Below are 25,463 nucleotides of genomic sequence, written 5' to 3'. Positions count from 1 at the left end.
AAACTGAGCAAAATCTTTTCTGTGAAATCAGTGGAGAACATACAGAGTGTGCAAAAGCAGAACAGGTTTTCTGACTCCTCAAGCCATTGCTCTTTGGGGAAACCTCCTGTAGGTGTCTGTCCTTCTGGCAGGCACGTCCATTGCCCACTCCCTCTATCCATTCTAAATTTCAGTGCATTTAGCGTCTTAATTGAGAACTAATTTCTAAGAGGAGGTTTTAGCTTCTCAAATTGGACTGGAGCCTGGGTCAGGATTTATGCCCATAAATTGTCAATTACAAAGCTCAGAGACTGCTTAGTTGATACATGCCCAGAATAGATAAAGTGTATCTGTTTGTTCTCCTAATCAGGAAACTTACATGCCTCTGGTTTTGGGCAGGAGGGAGAGAAAGAAGTGCAAATGTGTGTGGTGGTGTGCCTTTGTTTTGTTCTTTTTTTAAAACCTAACTGGTATCTGTGTATTTTTGGTAACAATAATGCAAAATACAAAGCATAGAGCCCACTAAATGCCCTACAGATTCTTCCTTTTAGAATCTAAAGTGCAAAAAAAGGTTACTGTTACTCGGGTTGTGTGGAAAAAAAACACTGGGGGGGGTTGAATCCTGGTTGGTTTTTTCCATTATTCTTCCCCCCTAACCAGCAATGAAATAATGTATTGCCAGGCACTTTGAAATTGCTTTGAAGTAGTTCTCTCTAATATAATTAAACAACTGATGCTGCTGAATTGAAAACAAATTTAAACAAAAATTGCTTTAAGTTACGTTTGGAAGAATTGTGCCATTGAAGTGTCTCAAGGGTGACTTGCAAATACAGTTATTTATATTTGCCACTTAAGTAAAATATTTGTATAATGGTGATTGAGGAAGGTTTTACACAGATTTCTCCTCTTTGTGCTGGACCAGCTCGGGTCTGCTGGTCCCAGCGAGGAGGTGGCAGAGATGGGATGGATGTTTTACACATTCCAGTTAAAATATTGCTATTGAATGTGCTGAGACTCTTTTGTCTCATTTTTGATTTATAGTCATCGTGAAGCTTTCCCCCACCTCTCCATACATTCAACAGCATCCTTACGAGCTGTGTTTCCAGTATCTGTGTGATAATAGCTAATAGTTTGATAAAGCTTCTTGTTAGATTCTTCTAATCCTAATGAAGCACTGGAAGAACGTAAAATCTGCTGGCAGGTCTAGTGTCTGCAGTGGAGTAATTACAGAGAGTGCTGTTGGTTAAAATGACCAGAGAGCTCTGGGACTAATTGTAAGGAGTGACAGAAGAGAGAAGTTTTATTGCTGCAGTTCCCTGAATTATGTTGAGCAGCAGCTGCGTCAGCAGATTTCAATTACCATACTCCTGCTCCAGTCCCTCGGTGTCATTCTCGTTGGCATCGGAGTTAACTATTGATCCCGTTATTTATAGAAGCATTTGGTGGTGCTTGGCTGCAGAGGCAAATCTTCTTGTTTGGGCCTTGTGATAAAGAGATTTCTGTGCAAGGAAAGCTGCAGATGGGAGGACTGGATGAAAAGGTTGAGCTGTTTTTTGCCCCATAACGTACGGGATGTGTTCTCTGGGTGGGTCTGTAGCACAGTTTGTCTGGGCAGGGAGAAACTTAGAGCTGGGGAAGGAAGCTTGCTTTTCCAGTGAGAGTGGGAAGTTCTATGCTGCTTGGGGGTTTAATGGGGTTTTTTTTATAACCTGTGTATTTGCTGCTTACTGTCTTTGGTTTGGGAAGAGCAACTGAAAATAAACCGCCATCGATTTGATAGGATCTTGGCAAAACATAATTGTGGTGTTGCAGGCAGTCTTTACTGGCAAACGCCTTTTCCAAAGGTTAGGGAAGGCAAAATGACTTACAAATTTTCACTTACTAAAAATAAAACGTTACTCTCTTAAATACAACCTGAAGGCCAAGGAAAAAACTCTCCTGGGCTGCTCCTTGGCTCCCTGCAGGGACACCACCAGCATCTCTGCTTTGCTTTTGGAACTGGTATTGTGGTGCAGGGGTTCTTGAAAAGACACAGAAACCAGTTTGCTTGGGCTGTTAGCTGTAGTCTCAGATGCTGGGTGCAGGAACTGGCAGCAGAAGTGAGGACCCAAGAAGATTAAAGAATTGCAGCAGTAGCACTTGGATGGAAATGGAGAGAGGGTAAAGGATGGGGTGGAACCTCTCAACCTGGGGAAACACAGACCCTCAGTGGGGAAAGGAGGATTGACAGTTGGGGTTTTTTATTTTTTTTTAACTGGCACCTGGCTGGTTTTTATTTTTAAAACAAATAAAAAAACCCAACCCAAGGCATGAATTTCTGCAGGCAGTTATCTGTCCTCCTCCTCTGTGCTGATTTACCTCCCCAGCTGTGTGTCACCACTCAGCAGTGGTGTTTCACATTACGGTTTTGCTGACTGAATAATTTGTCTGTGCAGGCTGTAATATGCTTCTGGCAAAATCACCTGGGGCGATTTCAGTCACTACTGCAGCCAGCTCATCAGATTTTGACTGAAGCACATTAAGAAGCAGATGCAGGAGCTGGTCCAGGACCAGATCTTTAGGCAGTGACACCCTTCAGGAGCAGTAATGGGCAGCTGACTTTGGGGAGAGGTGAAGGAAGTGGTTCCTTCAGCTCTGCTAACTGCTGTGCTGAATAAAGTTGTTTCTCCAGCCTTGCCCTGCAGTAGCCATACAACGACCCTGGTGTGAGGCTGCTGTCCTGCTTGTAATTTTTTCTGTGAAATAAGACTGTGCTCACTGTTGGAGGCAGAAGGCTGCCGTGGCTTGGGTCAGGGGCTGGGTGGCAATTGGCATCCAATATTCTCATCTTCAGTGTTTGTCCTGATTTTTGTGGCCAGGTAACTTGTGATCTCTTGCAATTGTAGGATTTTTTTTTCCCCCAGGCTACTTTAATAAAACACAGTGGTATCAAATGAGGCAACTTGGAGTGTTGTTCCTTCTTCCCCACCCTCCCTTCTTTTAAACTTTAGCCTAACCCATTACAAAAGGAGTTTCAATGGAGAAAATTGAGGTGCTCAGTTCCACAGTTACTTCTGCAGTAGTGTGCAATAAAAAGCTGTCTCTATTTTATTAAGGCTATCAGAATTAAATGGTTTAAATTGATTTGACTAATTACACTCGTTTAAGTTTTTAATATTTAAATGCACTAAGGCTGTGTAACTTGTTAACAGTCGTGTCCTTTTCTTTGCTTTGAGCAGTTTTACTCTGGGCACCGATCTCCTCACATTCCATATAGGTTATTGCACCTGGTATGGACTCATGCACGGCATTTAGCAGGGTACGAGCAACAAGATGCACACGAGTTCCTCATTGCTGCATTAGATGTGCTACACAGACACTGCAAAGGTAAGGCTTGTACTGAGTCTTCAATCAACAAGGAATATTGGATCAAAAGGAGGTAGAACAATCTCTTCTTAAATCAAGTTGTCTTCTAGTCTTAGTGAATTCCTCTTAAAATGTTTGGTAGACTTAAAGGAAAACACTAATAAATAAACTGTTCCCACTGTCAAAAATTTCCTAGAGTTAGCAGCAGACAAGCCTGTACATTGATTTGAATCACCATCTTGTTCTTCTCTTATTGGTTGTGAGTCACTGTCTTTTCTTTTAAATTGCCATTTTTTAATTCTATTTATACTTGAAGTAGTTAGAAGTCTTACTCAGTGTGTCATGGGACTGATGAAAATAACAGGGGAGGCTATGGCTGTTCTACTTAAATATTCTTCTACTGTTTTTTATGATGCCACGTGGCTTACAGAAATGTGAATTAAATAGTATTTGGTTTTGGTATCTTTTATTAGTGTCTGTATATAAATGTACAGTGCAGTAAAAATACTCAATGACATGCATTTAGAGATGAAGTATGTAAGTCTTGAATTGATTTGAAATGCATAATTCCATGTGATATCACCATGTTAGTTAACTGAACTAAATCTGAACTGAAAATTTCCCAATCTGCCAATGTTTGATCTAGCTTGATTCACTTAAGCACAGAATTTTCTACTGGTTTTGTAAGGGGAAATAGTAGGGTTGATACTAGCAAAACAAACACCCCAAAAAATCATTAGTCACTAAAAATAGCTTTAAAGCACTCAACTTTCCTCCAGTGCTATTAGAAAAGGCACTTGGAGGTTAGTCTTTCAGCTTATCAGAGGACTATCAAAGGGAAGGCTGCTACTGCTTCTTTGAAATGTTTTGAAGTCTTGCTTTTATCTTTGAAATAGCCTTACGTGGTAGCAGATGTGCTTGTTCAGATTCATAATGAGTGTCCTCCAAAAGAGTAATCTCCAAGAAGAGTACTTCCAAGGACAGGAGTACACAGAACAGTCCCTTTGTAATTATTGCTATCTGTCATTTGACAATCACTAACTGAAATTCAATAAGCCTAATGAAACTAGTGTTGAAGTACTGTAAGGAATAGACTCTGTCCAAATACTGACCTCTCACTTCTTAACACTGAATAAACTTGGCTGCAAACAGAAGTAGTTCATGGTTTCTGTAACAAATCTTGAAGCTTTTTCATCATCTTTGATATAAAATGATAGTTGTGATTCTTCTGTACTTCCTGATCAGCTCGTGAAGGAGTGTTTTCTCCTTAAAATTGTAAAGGAAAAACTTGTAGCAGTAAAGGTTCCTGCACTCTTCTCAAATGGATAAAGACTATGAAAAGACTTTTAAGCGTGGTTTGGCTTTAAATGAAGAATCCATCTGATGTATCTTCTGCAGTTGTTTACCACATCAAACTTTCCCAACAGTTCCTTCACTGATGCTTCTGTTTGGCCTCTCTGGCCTGAATGAAAGTGTAGCTGTAATCTGTCCTAACACTTTGGAAGCATTCTTTGGAAAGAGCATGTATGTGTGTGTGGATTCTTTTACAGCCTTTGGGTATCACAGATGTGTTGAAAACACTGAGTTCTGTATTGGTACCAAGTTTCATAATGGCTTTAGCCAGCTTGAATTGAATTGGGGGTGGGGGGGTCTTGCACTTTTAGTACTGATCTTTTTTGGGCTGTAGAAAAGGTACCATTTACATTAGTATGAGGACTGAAATTGAGTTTTTAGTAGCTATCCCTAGGTTTGAGCTACTTGCATGGACATAACTAAGCCATTACAGTGGTACTGGTGGGAAGGCATCAGCACTAGATCCTTGATGTTTGTGCACCTGGGTTCTCAAATTTCTGTTTCTGAAGAAACAGGTTTTTATTAAACTACAGGAAATATTCTGTACCACATCACGGTAATTTAAAAGAAGAGGTTGAGCAGTTGTGTGGGAACCAAACCAGAATGTCAAGTTTGGTGATGATAAACCACTTGTGGAACGAACTCGTTTGCTCTGTAATGAGAAAGTTATACATATGTAAAATATTATTACTAATAGTGAGAGTGTGTCCTAAAGCTACAATAAGCAATTAATGCCCACCCTGCCAATATTAAATATTTATTTTACTGAATAAAAACCACAAACTAATTAAATCTTCCAGTCAATAGTAATCAAGTTCTACAATTAACATATGGTGAAGTAAAATAAAGTCACGGGGAAAATTTTGTCCAAAATACCTAGCTTTTGGCCATTATACATGATCACCAAGGCTTCAGGCACCAAGGGAGCAAGTGATCCTTTTGCTCAGAACTGTATGAATATCCAGTGATACCTGTTTGGCTGACATTGGTCGTTTATCCATTTTCCATTCCATTTACTCAGCTTTGTAGGAAGTGCCCTAATGCAAGTCAGAAGCAGCTGTGAAAGCTCATTATTGATACCTCTCACTGCCTAATTTAGGAAAAAGAAATTATTTTAATGTGCATATAAATACAGGTTCTGTAAGATGGCATCCTGCAAAGCATAAAATTAGCTGCCCTGATAGCATTGTAGGTGCTTGCTGGCCCAGGGAGTTGTTTTGTTTTGGTTGGTGTTTGTTTTGTGTGGGGTTTTTTTCTTTCTGGTTGAAAATATACATTGTTATAGTAGCATCTGTGAAATTTTAGAAGCCCAGGAGGATACCTGCATGATCACTCCTGTAAATCATGTCATGGGGGTGATAGCTCTCCTTGTGCCAGCACTGTTGTGTTGAGCTGTGGCATCAGTTCAGGGCACATTGTGAACACTTACAGGGCTCCTCTGTGCTGCTGGAGTAATGTCAGATGCTTCTGAATAAGAGGAATCCAGTCTGTCATGCCTGTCCGTCACTGGTTTTCATTCCAGCAGCTGGAGAAAGATGGACTAAGTGGAAAAGTCATTTGATGGAAAAAAAAAACAACCCTAAGCTATTAATTACTCCTCTTTCTCTACCATTCAACCAAAGCGTGCACAAGATCTGTCCTTAAATGCATACTCCAGCTAAAAAAAGCAAGAGTGTTATTCAATCTGAATTCTTTTGCCAACATTGCTACTATAAATGACATTTAAAGTTGTACCTGCATTTTGTGCTATTCCATTCTCTCTTGCTGGTTTGATAGTGCTCAGAGTTCTGCAGTGTCATTGTACATTGGCATTTGTGGTCCTTCTCATCATAAAAGCTTCCAAATGAGGTTCAGACCTTATTCCCCTCAGATGCCAGCTTCTTCACTGGAGTATTGTTATAAGCAGCCTTGCTGTGTAGGTAACAGCCACCTTTGCATGTATTGCTTTTGATCTTTATCATTGGTTTTGTTGTGGTTTTAGTTTGGGTTTTTTTTTTGTATCTGAATGTGTTTGGATTAGACAAGGTGCTGAATGTGTTTGGATTAGACAAGGTGCTGAAAATGGTCAGACATGAGTACGTTGCTTCTGGTGTGCGTTCTTAGACTCTACAGAGAAGAACAAGTACTAGGTATACCACATTCTTCCTGTGGAGTTCCAGGGCTCTTCATTCATTAGAAGAATGTAAATAATGGGTATTTCTACCTAGTCTGTAAAGCATTAGGTCAGCTTTTAGTCAACATGGCAGATGCATCTTAATTATCAGTGCTAATGAAGAAATTCAGGGTTCTAATTCTGCCAGATCCCAAGAGAATGACGTTCCAGCCATCCAAAGGCTTTGTAGTATACTAACTTTGTCTCAGACATAGTCAAACATGGAGAAACTTTGACCAAAATCATTTTCTTGTGTGGAGCAAGACTGCAATTCAGAAGCTAATATTCAGCCCAGCAAAATCACTGGTGGTAGTTTTTTATTTTATTTTATTGCAAGAGCAACAACAGTCAAGCAACAGACTGGCAGGGATGGGCATCAGGACACAAAGGCTCTAAAAGCAAGATAGAAAAATTGAAGTAATCCTGTAATTTTATCCCAGACTTCATTCAGCCAGCCTTATTCAGTTGCCTAACAAAAAGCAGCATAGTATTTTAAAGCTGATTATTCCTCATTTATCTGGTTTGCATGAAGCATTTTGTATTCATCTTTAACAAGGAATGCTGCGAAGCAAATGTAAAGCTTGGTGGCTAGGTATCATGACAGAAAAAAAGAATGCTGTGCTGAGGCTTGGGAGTAAACCACTCTCCTTTTCTCTGAATCCTGCATGATATTCTTAGGAACTGATAGAGCATATGCTTGTGAAACATGTCATCTGCTGTGTACGATCCATATAAATGTATGTGTACACTGCTTTGTCATAAAAATAATGAGCACATGTTCAGGTCAGTGGGGGCTGAAGTAAAGCAGAAGAGTTAACATAATGTTTTGATAAATGCACCTTCTAAAACCTGCTAATTTTTTGATTCCTTCTTATTTAAAATACATAATAGAAGTTGGAGGTAAAGCGTTTTTATTGCAAAAGCAATGTTAAAATGGAATCTGTAGCTGTTCTTGCAGCTGTTACATATGATTTGCCATTAGTAGCATATTAAATGTGTGTCTGTTTGAACACAAGTTAATACGCCTAGTAACTGCACAGATCCAGTAGTGACTTCTGCTTTTCTTTTAAAAATAGTTGCATTTAATTTGTTTAAACTCCATTTTCTGCCATTCTGTGACAGCAGTGCCTATGCTGATGTATTTTCAAGTTTGGTTTTAGTCTTCTGCTGACCAATCTCTTACAAAAAGCTGCTGCTCTAATAGGGATTATGACCAGCTTTAAAAATAAAAATGCATGAAACTAAAACCTACTTGGTAAGACAGAAATGTTGAAGGGAACCTTAACTTGAGCACAACAATCTAGCAGCTTCTAGTTCTCAGCTGCATAATATACCTCCTCTTAGCATCTGTTACATATTGACAAGTGTGAGTAGGTGGTAGTCTCTTTTTTTTTTCCCCCTCTTCTCCAACCAAATGTCATGGGAAATAATGTTGAGTGGGTAATGCCCTTCTGTTTTGCTGGGAACAAGCTTGCAGGATATTCTTCTGAGACCCTCTCGTCACTGAGCCTAATTGACTTGTGTAATTGGAAAGGGAGTACTCGTAGGTGGGAGTGGCTGTCTGTGAGAGGGGTCCAGCAGGGATGTTACCTGTGGTCCGGTGAAAAATCTTGACCCCTTCTTTCTGCCCCCTTGAAACAAAGCAGAGGGAGATAATGTTTCAAAGGGTGACATCACAGGGATGTGGCAGTTGCTTTTTTTTTTTCCTCCTTTTAAAAGATAAAGTGGAGTTTTAAAAGCAGGGATAAAACCCAGTAGATTTTTTTCTTGAAAACCCACATGTAATTTTTAAAGGTTGCAAGTGAACTTTTTCCAAAGGTGAAGAATGTCTTGTACAGTCTTTCTACTGTATGCTCCATTCACTATCTTATCTTTTTAAGGTCTTAATTATGCTCTTAAGTTGAGTAAGATTTAGCTGAAACCCCCATCAAGAAATGCCTGAGACTGGGTCTGATAACCCCCAACTTGAACCTTGTACGTTTGAAATCTAATTCCTAGAGTGTTTCTGTTCAAGAGCTATTTTAAGGAAAGAATATGCTTTTCTTGGCAATTCAAAAAAAAGTTTTTAAAGTAGGCAGCCCAGTGAGAGCTTTTCTGAGGCATTAGGATCTAATTAATTGAAGTGGCCCATTGCAGTTCAATAGGTATCACCTATGTCTGCTTTTCTACACACGGTATCGAGTGGGACCTTTGCCAGTTGGAGCAGCATTTTCCAACAACCTTCTAGAAGCTTTGTTGTTGGAAGGGAAAAAAAATCTCATTCCTTTCTGCTGAGGAAGAGTCCTGCTAGAACACTTCAGACTCAAGAAAAGTGGGGTTTTGCTGTATGCTTTGAGTCTCTTTAGGTGTGTTTTTGATATGCTGGACTGGAAATTAATTATTTTTGACTTCTCTGGTTTGAGGAGTCAGCATCTTGGTACTTAATTTCTGAAACTGAAACACTTGCTAGCTTAAGATACTGGAGATCTGGCAAACCTTGGTATTGTCTTAGCGGTTTCTGTTGTAGGAGATGGTGATATCATCATAAGATGTGCTTTACAACATAATTAGCTGGAGGTGTGATATAGTTTGTATGTACATCTTGGTTTACGAAGCAAAGCCAACTTCATCTATCCTACCCAAGGAAATAAGCAGTACAGTCTTGGAAGTCAGAGAAAAAGGATACACCTCCTGCTTAACCTATAGGGAATGGAAGGAGTATGTCTTAAAGCTGAGAACTATGTCAAGAAATTGTTGGTTATTTATTGCTCTGGTTAGTCTAAGCAAGCTGCATTGGCCTAATCTCAGCACTTCAAATGGTAAAAATGAATTGCTGTGCTCCCAAGACCTGCAATGACAGTTCGTGATGCCTAGAAGATCACTGTGTGTTCATTGTGCCCCTTGGGAACTCAGAGGATTTCCTTGTCTCTGAAGAGGCTGGAGGAAGGCACAGCACTTATCTTCCCACTTAGATAAGGATATCTTTCATTTTCTCACTGGTGAAAACTTGAAGGGAAGGTACATATTTGTGTTGAAAGGACAGGAGGCAGGCAGCAGTCTGGGGGTTAATGGCTCTTAACAAACCTCCTCCCCTCCCTTTACTCTCGGAAGTTGCCAGGGATAGAATTAAAAAGTAGCTCTGCTGATGTTTTCCTCTGTTGTTCATTTAGGAAAGTAATGTGCTATTGAAAGCTCCACCTCAGCAGAAATTAGTGCTTCTGTGGTAAAGAGTTTCACTGTGGGCCCTCCTAAGTGAAGTTTAAATGGGCTTTCTCATGAACCACTTTGGCAACTCCACCTTAGGAACTGATCTTTACACCAGAGAGCGCAAAGCCAATCTCTGTAAAGGCAGATAGCCACATTGCCTGGCAGCTGATACAGCTAAAAGCTTCACCTCTGCAGGAGTTAACTGCATTTAGTCACTTCTGATTATATTCTGTATTTTGCTAGGAGTTATCTTCTTGTTTCCTCATTTTTATTTAATGCACAACAGTTTCAGGGCTCCTTATTGTCTATCTGAAGATGCCATATGTTTAGAAATTTGCATTAAAGAGTTACAGGAGAGACAGTCCAAGACAAAGCACTGTTCCCTAGGAGGATTTTTGACTTCTGAGTTTGTGTTTGCATTCCTCCAGGTGATGATAATGGGAAGAAGGCCAACAACCCCAACCACTGTAACTGCATCATAGACCAAATCTTCACAGGCGGACTGCAGTCTGATGTTACCTGTCAAGTCTGCCAGTAAGTCATCTTTTTCTGATTTGAAGCCATGCCCCCTCCAGTGCAACAGTGTTCTGAATCTTTTCTTTCTTCTTGGATACTGATAAAACAGCAGCAAAACTCCAGCAGGAAAAAGAACTGCTTAAATACAGCATCAGCTAAATGCAATTAATTGATAATTAACCATCATATATTGAGACATACCAAAAAAAAGCCACTTGGGAGAGTATCACAGGCTTATGGACATCAACTCTTACTAGTCTGTAAAATGTTGTTCCTTCTCAAATTCATGAGGAAAAGACTTCCAAGATCTCTGTGGTTGTGAATGTATGTAATTGCCACTACATTTGAAGAAAATTCTGATAGACAACCATGTTTTCCTTTGGTTAGGAGCCTCGAGTATCACCAGGAGAAGTTTCAGAGAGGTTGATACTAATGTAATCTCAGGTACCAACAAGCCATGTGTTACAAAAATAAGGAAAAATGTATTTGTTGTTCTACTCCATACTGGAGCAAGATGACTTCTCTTTCAAGATGTTTGGTGTTGCTGTAGTGCAGAAGTCAGAGTTCTTGTTTTTTGTTCTGCCTTGCATTCTTCATAATTACGCACACCGTCCCACAGACAGACTGTTGTGCTGTGCTTGTTTGGATCTGCTTTTATTCTCAGCTTCCTGGAGAGATTTGCAGAAGATTTACTGTAAGGAAAACTTAGGAAATTTTGTTCTTTGCCTCATAGGACCTCAGAGTCCTTACACGATAATAAAAAGCTTTGATGTGTTATGACACAATGTTAGCATTGATGAAACTCTGACAAAAGAAGTTTTCTTTTGAAAATTGACAAGTTTTGCACAAATGAATCTGGAGAAAAGGCAGAATGTTGTAGGTTTTATGAGGCAGCAAAGTGAAAGACACTAGTTTTAGAGGAAGAGAGAACTCAAGTATAACAAATGCAAACAGAAAGTGCTTCCAAACTACTAGGAGCTTAGACTCCTGAAGTTCTGGACTTCTCTTAAAACTGTAAATGCTGGAAGAAAATATTTGAATCAACACAAGTTAATACTTGGGGAAGGTTTTTTCATACCTTTGCTGTTGGCTTGTCTTCAGCAGTTTAGTAGAGAAATAGGATCAAGAACATGCATTACTGCTTGATGCAGTTACTTTGGCCTCTCAAATTCCAAATGCCCAAAGAGATGCTATTATGAATGACAAGGCTTGTTTCAGTGCACTACTCTATAGCACAAGTATTTGGAGCTTTCTTTATTGAAGTAGTTCCAAACCCTACCCTCCATGTCTTTACCAGAGAACCATGCTCCTAAACTAGTTGCGTTGCACATAGTTACCAGGATAGATGTTAACTGGTATATACTGGTCAGTAGTATGGACAGTACCTCTATTCTGAGGTTCAGTTTGAGTCATGGGGCTCCTGTGAGTGGGACAATGCATTAAACAGGTGTATTTTGCATTTAGTACACCACATGCATTTCCTAAACCATGCAGCTTTTAAACATTCAGAAAAACAATCAGTTGTGGGAAAACATGCTGGAGCAGCTCTGCTTTCTGTCATCTTTGAGTGCCCTCTAGGGGTGATGTAGTTCCCATAGTTCTTAAAAGTTAAGCATCTGGTGCATACCCTAAAGTGAGAGAGACTGTTAATTTTTACTTCCTTTAAACATGCATTAAACTTTCTTTTCCATAGTGGCGTTTCCACAACGATAGACCCATTTTGGGACATCAGTTTGGATTTGCCAGGCTCCTCCACCCCGTTCTGGCCCCTGAGTCCAGGGAGTGATGGCAGTGTCGTAAATGGGGAAAGCCATGTATCGGGCACCACCACTCTCACAGACTGCTTGCGAAGGTATGGAATGGAACTCAGATGGTTTTGGTGGGGTATAAAGAATTCGGCTTCATTCTGTTCTCCAGGTGGCACTGAACAATGGGAGTAAGTGATGCTTTGTCATGGCAGCATCCCCAAAAAGCAGTTTTATATGTATTTGGGTTTGTTGCATTAGAGAAAGAGAGAACATGAAGATTCAGAGCAACAACAGGCCTGACAATAAGCAATCAAGACCAGTTGCCATGTGACACAAAAAGAAAACACATTTTATATTGCCTGCTGCCCAGCAATGTGGTTTTAAGTGGTTGAAACCACTAGTGCCTGTCTCCATGTTCTTGTCTGTCAGCTAAGCAAGCACATAAAAAGAGTTCACAATGCATTTAATATTTGTCTAAATTATAAGGCTAAATATGAATCCAAATCTCACTTTGCTCTAAGGATAGCTGAGGGTCAGCTGCTGTTAGCTTAATTGTAGAGATGGCATTCAGATTTAAAGGAATGGAGCTTTCAGAAAGAAGAGATAATTCTGAAACTTAAGCATCAGGAAACATAAGCATCTTTGAAACAAGCAGCTGGAGAGAATGTTATGGTTTCACGTATGGTTAACTTGGATCTTTTAGCAGATGTGAAAATCATTCTCTTGTGGCAGATTCTGTCAAAGATATTTGTCTGGGGAAGAGGTTACCTGCAGCTTGGGGCAAGCTAATCCTCCTGAAATAAAAGTATCAAGAAGGCTAGGTGTCAGGGGCTATGACTTTTTAACATCAATAATTCTGAGAATACAAGAGAATCATTACAAATGAAAATATCCTCATCCAGGAATGCATCAGGAGTCCAAACCGGTTGAATTTTGGTGTTTTTCTTCAATGTGGTGATTAGTAGAATTGGAGAGAGATGATGATAGTGAAGGAAAAATGTCCAGGTTCTCGAAGAGTATGGGTTTTGGAAAGATGTTGAACTCTAATGGATAAAGTGGATGGGTGTAGGTTTTTACTCAACAGTTAGCAAGCAGGTTGAATATTAGGTGCACACAAGGAATATATGCTTCATGTCAACCAGCATGGCCATGAAACTTGAAGTTGGCTTGGAGAAGGAAGAACTCAGAAGGAATGTGACCAAAAAAACAGATTTTGGCACTCCTAAGAATAAGACATCTATAAGCTTTTTTACAGACTTGGGAGAAGGAAAAAAAAATTAAAAATAAAAAAACAACTCCCAGAGCAGAGAATGGTGGTACATAGGTAGCTCACAAAAATTTTGTTAATTAAACAAGAAGGGAGACCAGGAGGATGTGATGATCACTTGGTGCTAGAAGCTGTGCTGGATCTAAAAGGAATGAGGTGAGGTAGGGTTAGTGATGAGCTGATCCCACGTGCTTGGTGTGTTGCATTAATGCAAAATGTTGAATTACATTTCATCTCAAAAATCCTAGTTGTAAAGCAGCCTCTTGGGAGGTGATTTGTTTGACCCATGGAAGTCTAAATTTGGAGGAAAAGGCTTTGCAGTGCATCCTCCTGGCCTTTTCTGTGCTGACTGAAAATATGAGAGGTATTTTGCTGTAGTGTGTTCTGAGCACATAGGGGTAGCATATTTTCCTCAAGCAGTTCCCCACTGTGTAATGGTCTCTTCCCATAGCTCCCTTGAGCAGTTCTGTCTGAAAATATTGAAAGACATTTTTTCTAGTTGTCAACACTTGGGTTTTCTTGGAAGATATCTGTGTTTTGAAAAGAACTTTGTATTTATGGCCCTTTCCATCTCAGAGCTTTTGATCCTAGCCCTGGAGGGCTACAAGCTAGAAGAGTGTCCCACAGGTAGCGTGCAGCTGAGCTCATGTCATCTTGCTTTGGAGATTCCATATCGATGTTTTTGGCTTTGAAAACAAAAGATTGTTGCTTTCTGCATGAAAATTAGCTATCCAGTTGTAGGAGCTAACAAATGAAGTTCCTTTCTCAGGCGCTGATGCATTTCAGTGCAATATTCCCGAGTAGAGTGATGGTAAGTGTCAGATTTGGGTATCTGAACCAGAGCACTTCACATTATTACAGGTGTTGGGGTTTTTTTTTTTTCACAATGACACTTAAAAGCCATGAACTCTTTCTCCTGCAGTGCCAGTGACCCACAAGTAAAAAGACGGGTTTTCAGCATGTGTGGAAAATTGTCTGATCGTTTTGTGCATCCCTTTGCTTTTTAATATTTTTTCAGGTTTACAAGGCCAGAACATCTAGGAAGCAGTGCCAAAATCAAATGTAGTGGTTGCCATAGCTACCAGGAATCTACCAAACAACTCACTATGAAGAAGTTACCCATTGTGGCCTGTTTTCATCTCAAAGTAAGTTCACAGGGGGCAGACAGAGCAGAGGATGTGTATTTCTCTCTGAGAGGATGAGCTAAATTCCTGGACATATCTTCTGGCTTTCACTGACTAATCTTTTATGCTATAAATAAATACAAAGAACAGCTTGGGTGCCCAGCCAGATTTTCTATTAAGATAGTGTTACATTATCTATAATGTAGCTCTGCAGTATGTCTGTGGGAACCTAACTAATCAGAATCAAAATGGAAGGCTGGTACGATACCAGAGCCAGCACAGAACCCAGTCTCCAATAACACTTACTCATCCTGCATGGTGAAACTTTTACCCTTGGCTTCTACTGGAAGAATGATTGGTGGCCTCAGATAGTTTAGTCCTGTACAATTTATGTCTTAAATATAAAGAGTGGTGCAAAGTAAGCAGCTACTGCAAAAGATGAAGGTCATTCTGTGTCCAGAGGCAAAGGGTCCTTGAAAAGTGATGCCTTTGTAGAAGCAGCCCCCACCGTAGTTTAGCTGCATCTTTGATCTGCTTGAGCTTTTCAGATGCAGACCTCTAAGGTCTTGTGTCTCCTGGGACAGAATGACAAAGTCTTCCCATTGCTAGGCAGCAGCTGATCGCTGGCCTCAGCTCTTACTATGACCAGTGTTTCAAGAAACTGCTTATCTGATGAGAGCACTAATGTCACAGAAGCTGCATAAAGCAAACCAGCACTTTACCTACAGCCATGGTGACTAGAAACAAATTTTAAAATGCCAGTCTGTGTGTGGTATACAAATGAAGGCATGTGCTGCTTCTCTTTCCAACTGGGGAGTAGTGAACTGAAAGAACACACACTCCAGTCTTTTGCTCCAGAGACTTTCTTCAGTTGTTCAATTCTTACATGGTTTCTGGGCTTTGAACTTTGGTAAAACACTTGGGTAACTTTAATAGTGTTGGAAGTAGACCTTTATCTTGTAGCTGTCATGGCAAAGTGCATGCTGAACTTTGCTATAGCATGCAGGCAGTTTTTCTGATTTATTTTCCAGTAGCTCTCTAAGCTGGGTCAGTACATTCATACTGGAAAATCTAATAATCTATGTAGCTGTAGTGTCATGGTCTCACTGAGCAAGTCACAGACTGTATTCAAGAAGTGATTGTAGTTTGGAATTGTTAAATTACATAGCAACTCTGTATCCAGTGTAGCAGCAATTTAAAATTTATCTTCAATATCTGGCTTGTACAAAAGCTTGTTAATGAAATGCAGAGGTCTTGACATGGAAACAGAATGTGCTGTAGGAAGGTCTGTGTTCGTGAGAAAAGATTGATTCTGCTATCTGTTGGAAAAAAAGGTGTTACAGGTGGAAAGAATTGCCCCTTCTGTAATGCAGAGGCCTTTCCAGAATGCTGGGACAATTGTTTCTTCAGGTGTTGACCCCCATATGCCAGCAGTTCTTCAGTTTCTTCTTGAGTGTTAGCCAAGACTATGTGCAGTGTGATACACCAAAGATACCAGCCTGAATATGGATAGTAGCACAGTCCCTTTGTTGTTCTTTGGCTCTGGTCTTCCCAAAGACCATTCATGCATGGCTTACTTGGGATTCCAAGAGCACTTGGCTGGCTGCTTGGCTTTTGGGAGCATTGGGCTCTTGTTTTTATTTTACTACTTATTTTTATTTCATTATTGCAAGATATGCCTGGATAATTCTGCTCTTTGGGCTGGGCAGTGTGAATGTGCTTGACCCCTTTCCTACCCTCTGTTCTGGATTTGTGTTATCCAGAATGACTGAAGAGGTTTTTTGGAAAATAAATGACTTCTAAGTGACTGTGTTGTCCTGTCCATGCAGAATGCAGATTTCATTTCGTGTGTTGAAGCAAAAACGAACCACAAAAGATAAGAATTGCAGAAGTCTCAGCTTTTCACGTCTGGATCTGTTGCTAGGGAATTGTTATGGCACCACAATTGGAAAATAATTAACTTGAAGTGTAAATAGAGCAGAATTTCTGAGAAATGGGGAGAGAAGCTGCCTTTAAATAGAAACTCATTCATCTCTTTCTGTTATTTGTTCCTGTTTCCATTTAATGTTCAATCGAGAAGATGAGGAGAGGATGGTGGGTATCGCAGACTCCTTTTGGCTGAGGGACAAGGCTTTTTTATTACCATATTCCATTTTTGCCTTAATTTGAATTGGTATTCCTGTGTAGGCTTGAGTCCTGTCACTTGAGATGATTGGATGGGTGGATTAAGTGTGTGAATCTGATGGCAAGCTCTCGTTGTCACCAGGTTTGTGTGCCGGTGTAGGCAGCAGCTGTATATTTGAACAGAGCGTAGTACAAATGAACACTGGTTTGGGTAAAGGCTTTGTGTGCTCTCTGTGTTCAATATATTTTTCCTTAATATCTATTTAGAATAAATTTGTATGTCTAGATATTAAGGTAAGCTACCTAATTAATACTGTTATTTCCCCCCACAAGTTGTGATTTATTTTCCTGGTAGGAATGTGTTAGCTTTTACATGGGGGTTCCCAGTTGATAGAAAAATCTGGGGATGTCCCTGGGTGCTGACTGCTGATATGCTTTCATGTTTACTGTTTCTAAGCTTAGAACATTTATAAAAGACAGAAAATGTAGCCTTTCTGTCAATTAAAAATAAATTCTTCCACTTTGTCTCCAGCGGTTTGAACACTCAGCCAAACTGAGGCGAAAGATCACTACGTATGTCTCGTTTCCTCTGGAGCTGGACATGACACCATTCATGGCTTCCAGGTGTGTACCAAGTTCAAAATCCCCCAAAGACCTGGACAGAACTATTTACCAGTTCATACGTGTGCATCATGAAACGTGGAACATCCTTAGATCGAGGTTACAGAACAGTATGGATGGTGATATTTCTGCTGGAAGCTTCTCCTTGCAATGTGCATCTTTAAACCCATTTTTAGATAAAGTATTGAGTTTCATGTGCCAGAAAAAGCTTTATATTTAATTTTTTTGTGTGTTTAAGTAATGTGCTATGTTTCAGATTGTAATGCTAAATATTTAGAGTCAGATCCATCGCTCCTTCAGATCTCTTCCTTGGTCGCATCACCTGAGTGCCCACCCACCAGTCATCCTGTGTAATTAGGCAGACTAGACATAACCCACTGCCTAATCTAGTATTTGAAGTTGCAACAATCCTTCCTCTGGTCCTGCACACGTGCAGATCTGAGGGGGTTTTGTTTTGTACCTTCAACTTCTGTTCAGAGAATGCTGCGAAAAGCAAAACCACAGCCCAGATTAGAATGGATATTTATAATGGTATTTAAACACAAACAGTAAGGCTTCTCCCACCTCCCCAGGCTTGTGAAAGACGTGACATTTATATCATGTATCTTTATGAAAAGAATTTAATCAGCTCAGTTAATGAGTCTTTGTCAGTTACTCCATTCAAATATACAAGAAAATATTCAAGCTTAATTTATAGCTGAAGCAATGCAGAAAGCCCCAAAATGGCATCTCTCAATGCTAAAATTTTACAAGTCGTTTCAAGCTTGCCCCACCTCATCCTCTCCAACCCATCTCTCCCCAGAAAAGTAGATGGCCCTGCCAGGAGGGGAGGAGAGCCCTGAAGCTCTGTTAAACAGCATTATATTAAAAATACATGGTTTATTCCAGTATATTGTGGAGATTTTGAGACTTCCCTGTGCCTCTGTGGTGAATTCTCCCTGGATAGAGCAGGCTCTGCTGATGAAAGGTATCAAGCATAATGGAAAATAGATGGGATAATCAGCAGACATAACTCAGTAATCTGAATTTCATCGGCTATGAAATCAACAGCCTAATCCTATTGCTGCTGTCAAAACACAAAATGAATTTACAAGTCAGAGCCAGGTTGATTGACCCATCACAGGATAAAGGATTGATGTAATTAGATATTTTTCCAGGTTTAAAATACAAATCTTCTCTTAACCTGTTTTTAAGCTTTTCAGATAGAGCATTTGACGTAAACAGATGTGTGTTTGCAGCACTGAAGCCTTGACCAGAAGGAGAAATGGTGTTTCTTATGTAGCATTGCTGTGAGAACAAATAAAGCATCTTTAGCATCCTAATCAGCAGCCCTTCACTGCTGCTAAGCAGCATTGTGCTTTTGAATTAGGAGCTGGGTTCAGCAAACAGGCTGTCATGTAAAACCTGTTCCCTTGGTTTGGGGAAGCCACTGCTTTAAGTGACTGGATTTTTGTGTGTGTGTGTGTTGCAGTAAAGAGAGCAGAATGAACGGGCAGTACCAGCAGCCGACGGATAGTCTAAACAATGATAATAAGTAAGTGGCTCATTCCCTGACTCCTTTTGTGAAAGGTAGTTGGCTTCTAGGAGACAAACAGTCTGCTGTATATCTTGCAGTACAAAGTGTGTTATCATATTTGACAGCACAGTAAGTCTGAACTGTTGCAAAATAAAGCTCTGTTTGCTACAACTGCCCACCCTTTGGTGGTTTTGTGGCAGCTGACTGGCAGACCTGAAGGTAGTAACTCCATGAGTTGGTCTGTGAGCAAAATGAAAAGCTGTGGCAACAGTATGGAAAGGGGCAGGGGGTTCCTTTAAGTAATCGTATTTATGTTGCAGTAGCAAAGGGGGTTCCAGAGGACCAAAAGAGAGTTTACAGAACACTGATGCTCAAAGGCCCAAGTAGATGAACCCAGTAATTCTGGAGTCTCTTGATTGGGTATTGGTTCCTCTCAAAATAAATGATGGGCTGGTATGGGACTTGCTCAAGGGTGTAAAGGGAGTGTAATTGAAACCAATATTCTTCATAGCTTTGTGGGGATAGAGATGGTGGTCACACAAACCTTATGTATTTTTTTAATTTGGTTGCCACAGTCGTGATGTGTATTTAAATTCAAGGCACTCTGTTTCATTAAGAAACTGGAATCACCCAATAAATGGATTTAAAAACTAGCTAACCAAGTCTTAGTGCAGTTGTCATGCAAGCAGATACCAGGCAGATGTTGTGTGGTCCCACATCCATTCCATGTGTGGTGCTCAGTTGTCTTAGCAAAGATCTGAAAGAAAACACAGCTGATTGCTGTTAAGATTTGCACATGACTTAAGGTGGAGAAGAGAATGGAGTAAGGAGAGCAGAGGCATCTGGGCTGCTTTATAGACCCATGCCAGTAAACAAATGGAGCAATCCTTGGATCCTCCATCCAGGACTAGGGGTGTCCATCCTACTTGGATTGAGGGACTCCACTAGGAAGAGGGTGACTTCCTAAGTCAGCAGTGTCTCTGTAGGCAGTCAGCTGAATAGGTGCCTTGTGGCACCACTGTGCCAAAAGAGCTCTCTGAATTTTGAACACAATTAGGACAATATCAAGTGAAATTAGAGAGATTATTTTACAGTCTTGTGGCTGTATTTGTATCCCAGTTTGACGACAGCATTTTAAAGAGTTAAAAGAGCAGAGAACATTTGAAAAAGAGGTGCAAGAATATTTTAGAATGGAAACAAAATCTTACCTTAGAACAAAAGAGCCAAGGACTTCAGTCTCTCCTTTTTCAAGAAAATAAAAGGGAAAGAAACAAAAAGTCAAGCAATGTGATTAGTTTATCAGAATCTTTCTTCAGAACAGGGAGGTGTCTGCTGGCTTTCAGGCTGGCAGGGAGATGCACAGCAGCATCTGAAAACTGGAACCTGAGGCTTAATATCCTCAGTATTTTGGAATAGGTACAGACTTCCCAAATTAAGGACAGTTGATCAGTACAGCAATTTATTACTAGGAATATTTAAGATTAGACATATTTAAAATTACCTTCTTCTCCATCCCCCACCTCAAATGCATTTTTTGTTGTTGTTCACTAGAGTAATTCAGAGAAATAGAAGGTCAGGACAGATAATCAGTGGTCCTCTTCAGAGACACATCTGTAGTGATCTAGTTTAGGAGGTGAATCTTCGGTAGCCAATACTGGCTACTGGTAAAGCTCACAGCTGTCATCAGACTGGTGAGTTGTGGTAGGACCAAGACAGAAAAAGAAAAATGTGGATTTTTTTCCCTGGGCAAGGATGTCCCCTTCCCTGTTGATGTTAAGAGCTGATGTTTTATTGATGGATCAGATGATTTACTATTGCCATACATCTTTATGAACACAAGCTTCTGCCTGTCTAAAATGTCAGTTGTCTTTTTCCCCTTTTAATCCATTTATTCACTAACTCTTCTCTACCAGGTATTCCTTGTTTGCAGTAGTTAATCACCAGGGAACCTTGGAGAGTGGGCACTATACCAGCTTCATCCGGCAGCACAAGGACCAGTGGTTCAAGTGTGACGATGCCATTATCACCAAGGCTAGCATTAAGGATGTGCTAGACAGTGAAGGGTAAGTCATGGAAAGGGGAAAGGAAGGGAAACTTTTTGGTCTTTGGCTTTTCCTTACTTTCCATTAAAGACCCTTTCATCATAGAGAACACCCAGCTTTACTTACTGAGTGTCTAATGTCTCTGTGTATGTATCGGTGCTTCAAAATGTTGCTTTATAATGCTGGATTTGTTGAAGAAGAGGGGAAGGATGAGGGATATCAGGTGGCTCTGTTCATCTCCAAACTCTTGCTTGCTGAAAACCAAGGGATGTGCTTGTCCAGTGGAGGAGCAGGGGCATTCTGAGTGTTTCCCTCCACAACACAATCCAGTCTTTGTCTGCAGAACCTTTGGATGACTCAGAGTGTGAAAGATTTGAAGAAGAGCCATTAAGAAAAGCCTGAACTGGAGTGGCAGGGCTGTGTGGGAGGCAGGTGTAGAACATGAGCCATTTCTTAGCTCATGGCTATAAATTGATTCCAAATTGACATTACACTTTCAGATAATTCCATTAGACAAGTGTTGGGAGTGCAGAGCAGTGATTTTCAAGGGAAGCATCTTGGTGTTTGTGGTGGTTTAGCCCTGGCTGGAGGCCAGATGCCCACCAAAGTCAGTCTATTACTCCCCTTCTTAGTTGGACAGGGGAGAAAATATATATTAAGAGGCTCAGGAGTCAAAATAAGGACAGGGAGAGATCATCCTGTCATCAACAAGGTGGGCAAAACCAGACTCAACGCAGAGTGAAGAAGAGAGAAACTACCTACTTTATTACACTATACTACAAAGAACAGTAAAACCAGAGTCAGGAGCATGATCATATCTTAAACCAAACATAACCAGATCTTAAAACACTTTCCCCCCACCACTCCCTTCTTAGCAGACTTGGGTCAGGATTTTGCACCCTTCTTCCCCCTGCTTGCAGTGCAGGGGGGCAGGGACTGGGGAAAATGGGGTTCTCAGTTACTTCTTCATGAGCTGTTTTCCTCTTCCAGATCTTAAAACACCTCTAACCTTCCCCCCTGCTCCCTTCTTAGCAGACTTCACTCCAGTCATGATCTCACTCCCTTCTTCCCCCCACTTGTTGCACAGGGGGACAGGGACTGGGAGATGGGGGCTTCGGTCAGTCCCTTGTAAGTTGGTTTCCTTCTCAGCTGGGGAGGGGGGAGGCATTCATTCCACACCCTCCCCCTGCTGCACTGTGGGTTCTCACCCACAGGAGACAGTTCTCCACGAACTTCTCCAATGTCTCTCAGTCCCAGTCCTCCACGGGGTCACCAGCTCCCCCCAGCAAACCTGTTCTGACACAAAACTCTCTCTCACTCATCTCTGTGTCTCTGATTCTCCTCATGGCTGTGAGTGCTGGCAGGGGCTTATCCCATCGTAGGGTCACAGCATCTTCTCTGTGTCTCCACCTGCTCCCTCCAGCATGGAGCCCCTCCACGGGCTGCAGGTGGGGTCTCGGCCTTTCCCATGGGTTTCTCCAGGGGCTGCAGGGGCATCTTTCTGTCCAGCACCTGGGCCGCCTCCTCCCACTGCCCTTTCCCAGCCCTGGTGTCTGCACAGCTCATTACATCTTCTCACTCCCTTCTCTGGTGGCAAAATGCAGCTTCTTCCGGGTTGTTTCTCCTCTATGTGATTCTCAGAGGTGCTCTGATTATCTCCAGCCACGACTTTGGCCTTGAATTGTCCAAAGTTTACACTGAGGCTGGCAGAAACCTGTAACTGCTGCTTACAAAACCCATCTCAGCAGCACAGCCTCACAAAACTGCATCAGTGCTCCTCATTGGAGGGAAACACTGGGGACTGGGACATGTTTCAAGAATAAAAGATCTGCAGTTTTCATTTTGCATTTTCAACTATGGAAAGACAATCCTGTGTTGTTCTTGTTTCAGTTATTCCTGCCTTTCCCATCGATTGCTGCAGACACAGATGTTCAATTTGTAATTTTAAAACCGATTTTCCCATTTTTTTCATTTTTGAACTTCAACCAGGAAGTGGGGAGGGGGGGAAAACCCCAACCCTATCCTATATCATCTGATTTTGAGTTAAATGATTTAACAAAGTGACTTTGCTTTGAGGTCAGCAGAAAAAGGAGTTTATTTTCTTTCAATAAGGAGTGGCTAGCTCTGGCCCTGAGGTGGGGTATGTCTGCAAGCACCTGCTGAGGCAGGGAGGAGAGGATGTGTGCAGCACAACGGCCGCCCTTTTCCTCATTAAAGGCTGGTGTGAGTTCTGATCCATTTTCCCTGGTTCAGATAAAGGCTGATGCTCAGTAGCTCTGTGCTGTGTAAGGGGGAAGCTCCACGGGGCACGAGATGGAATGATAATAATTGGAAAGTCTCAGAAGCTCTTTGAAGCATTTTGAGAGTCAGGCAGTGACCCTGCCAGCATGTGGCCTGTAAAGGGTATGTAGAGATGAGTCTGCATCCCTCTGACGCGGAGCTGCGTGAGGGCTGGGCTCTGCTGTGTAACAGGACGCATAAAGTAATTAAGGACAGGAAGAGTTTCATCCTATTAAAACACCAGATTTGAGTACAGATTGAGACATTAGATATTGGACTTGGATTTGTTCTTTGTTTTGCTTTTCTAACAGTAAATGGCAGAGGGTTTGCAGTAATCCAAAGTGTCTCATGCTTTGGTAACGTGACTCCAAAGCAACAGCTGCATCTTATATGGTTGGACTCAGTGATCTCAAAGGTCTTTTGCAACCGAGTGATTCTGTGATTGAAGCACCTCAGTTGTATCTTGTGTCCCAGTAGCGTTAAGTGGGTGTTGCCTGTCTGGGTTCTGATGCTGTCCCATCTTTCAGAGCTTTCAGGTTCTAAATAGATAGTACACCAGGAGGGTTTGACAGCTTCATGGACAACTGTTCAGCTTCCTGAGTTGCTGGTAAAATTATTTCAGCTGGCTTCCCCCTTCTTCCTCATCCACTGCAGGGAACTGGTGTGTCCCTGGAATTGCCTCAAATTACAAAGAAAACCAAAATTAATTGTCCTCATTTTTTTATGGTGGCATCAGTGGAAGCAGCAAGCTGAAACTGTACCTCTGCTTTCTTGCAGATACTTGCTGTTCTATCACAAACAGTTCCTGGAGTATGAATAGCCTTATCCAGCAGCTCGTGAGATACAAACAAGGAAGAAAATAAGCAAGCCTTCTGAATCGACACACAAACCTACCTGAAATGAAAAGACCCATTACAAAACAACTAGCACTGAGCTGTAACAGGACCTACTTGACACTGACTCAAAGCCTGGCGGAGTGAGAAATGAACAATGTCCAACGTGTATGCGGTCCCGCAAGGACAGATGGGGGGAAAAAAAAGAGGCTCCAGTCAGTCACTTAACAGAGGAAATATAAAATGAAAGGAATGCTCTGGGTGGGGGAAATGGGAGCAGAGGAGTCCGGGCACTGGTACATCTCCTATGTTCCTCCAAAATGTGTGTGGGAAGGCAAGGGGTTCTACCCTCATCTCCATAAAGCATCTTCTCCATTTGGTGCTTCAGCTCCAACGACCAATCATCCAACAGTTAAAATTAAAAATCCAAGCCCATTTTTTTATGCATATGGGTCTGAAAGCAGTAGAGTGGAGGAGGAGGGGATGACACAACTAAAGGACTTTGCAAGTATCTTTTTATTTGTGAATTTTAGTTATTAAATAAATACAGTATGAAACTATTAGGCTCTTTTTTTTCCAACAACCGAGAAAGAAATCCTGGATTGTGGAACTGAAGCTACAGCACTAAGACAGGTTTCCAAGCATGCCTGCTTGCACAGGTAATGTTGAATGCCATCGGACTGCTCATCAAAAGCATCAGCACAGATTCTTTTCTGTTTGAGACCTTTTTTTGTTTTGTTTTGTTTTCTATAAATAGCTATTTTCTTAATTTTTTTCCTTTTATTCCCTTTTTTCACGAGAATGAAACTCATAAATGCAACCATCAGTAAAAATGAATGAATTGGCGTGTTTATACTGTAAGAGTGGTCTGGGTTCTTCTTTTTTTTTTTTAAATCTTGTGAATAAGTTTGAATTTCTTAAAACTGCTTGGTTTGTTGTTGCCAGTTTTTGGTTTGGTCTGTCCCCCTGCCCCACTCCCCCCTGACACCTTCCGAAGGCACGTATAGATATAGATATATATGTGTGTGTGTGTGTGTGATGCTTGAAAGAACCTTGGTACTGGAAAATGCACCATCTGTTGGAAGTGGTTGCTGCTGGGGGCAGCACGGAGCGGTAGATGTGCTGCTGTTGAGCACTTCTGCAGTGCACTGGGGGTTTTAAGTAAACAGGCATTTTCCCAGGTCTGTGCTAGGCTGGTATTGGTTCCTTGTATCCTCCCACATGGGTTTAACTCCTCACACACTCTTCTCCTTGCAGAATCACAGTATCCGTGTCCTTAGCTTGCAGTGCCAGCTTACTCCTGCTTGTCACCAAGGCGGTTTCGCTCCTTTTCTCCCCCCCCCCTGCTCCCCCCCTCCCCTCCTCTGGCTCTGTCTT

At 41.2% G+C, this 25,463-nt stretch overlaps 1 protein-coding gene across 1 annotated transcript in view; it reads left to right on the top strand.

The window, feature by feature from the left end:
• USP22 (ubiquitin specific peptidase 22) overlaps positions 1 to 25,239 on the top strand; it is a gene marked incomplete at its 5' end in the record, with an annotated part of 107,719 nt that extends 82,480 nt beyond the window's left edge. The window contains 8 exons of the mRNA XM_084270873.1: positions 3,198 to 3,345; positions 10,444 to 10,549; positions 12,225 to 12,383; positions 14,565 to 14,691; positions 17,327 to 17,418; positions 18,887 to 18,949; positions 20,845 to 20,994; positions 24,031 to 25,239. Coding sequence (XP_084126999.1) covers positions 3,198 to 3,345; positions 10,444 to 10,549; positions 12,225 to 12,383; positions 14,565 to 14,691; positions 17,327 to 17,418; positions 18,887 to 18,949; positions 20,845 to 20,994; positions 24,031 to 24,073 — 888 coding nt within the window. The 3' untranslated portion in view covers positions 24,074 to 25,239. The remainder of the gene's footprint in view (positions 1 to 3,197; positions 3,346 to 10,443; positions 10,550 to 12,224; positions 12,384 to 14,564; positions 14,692 to 17,326; positions 17,419 to 18,886; positions 18,950 to 20,844; positions 20,995 to 24,030) is intronic.
• Positions 25,240 to 25,463: the final 224 nt, after the last annotated feature.

The sequence above is a fragment of the Gallinula chloropus genome (assembly GCF_964237585.1).
Source record: "Gallinula chloropus genome assembly, chromosome: 15".
Classification (NCBI taxonomy): domain Eukaryota; kingdom Metazoa; phylum Chordata; class Aves; order Gruiformes; family Rallidae; genus Gallinula; species Gallinula chloropus.
This window is presented reverse-complemented; position numbering and strand designations above follow the sequence as displayed.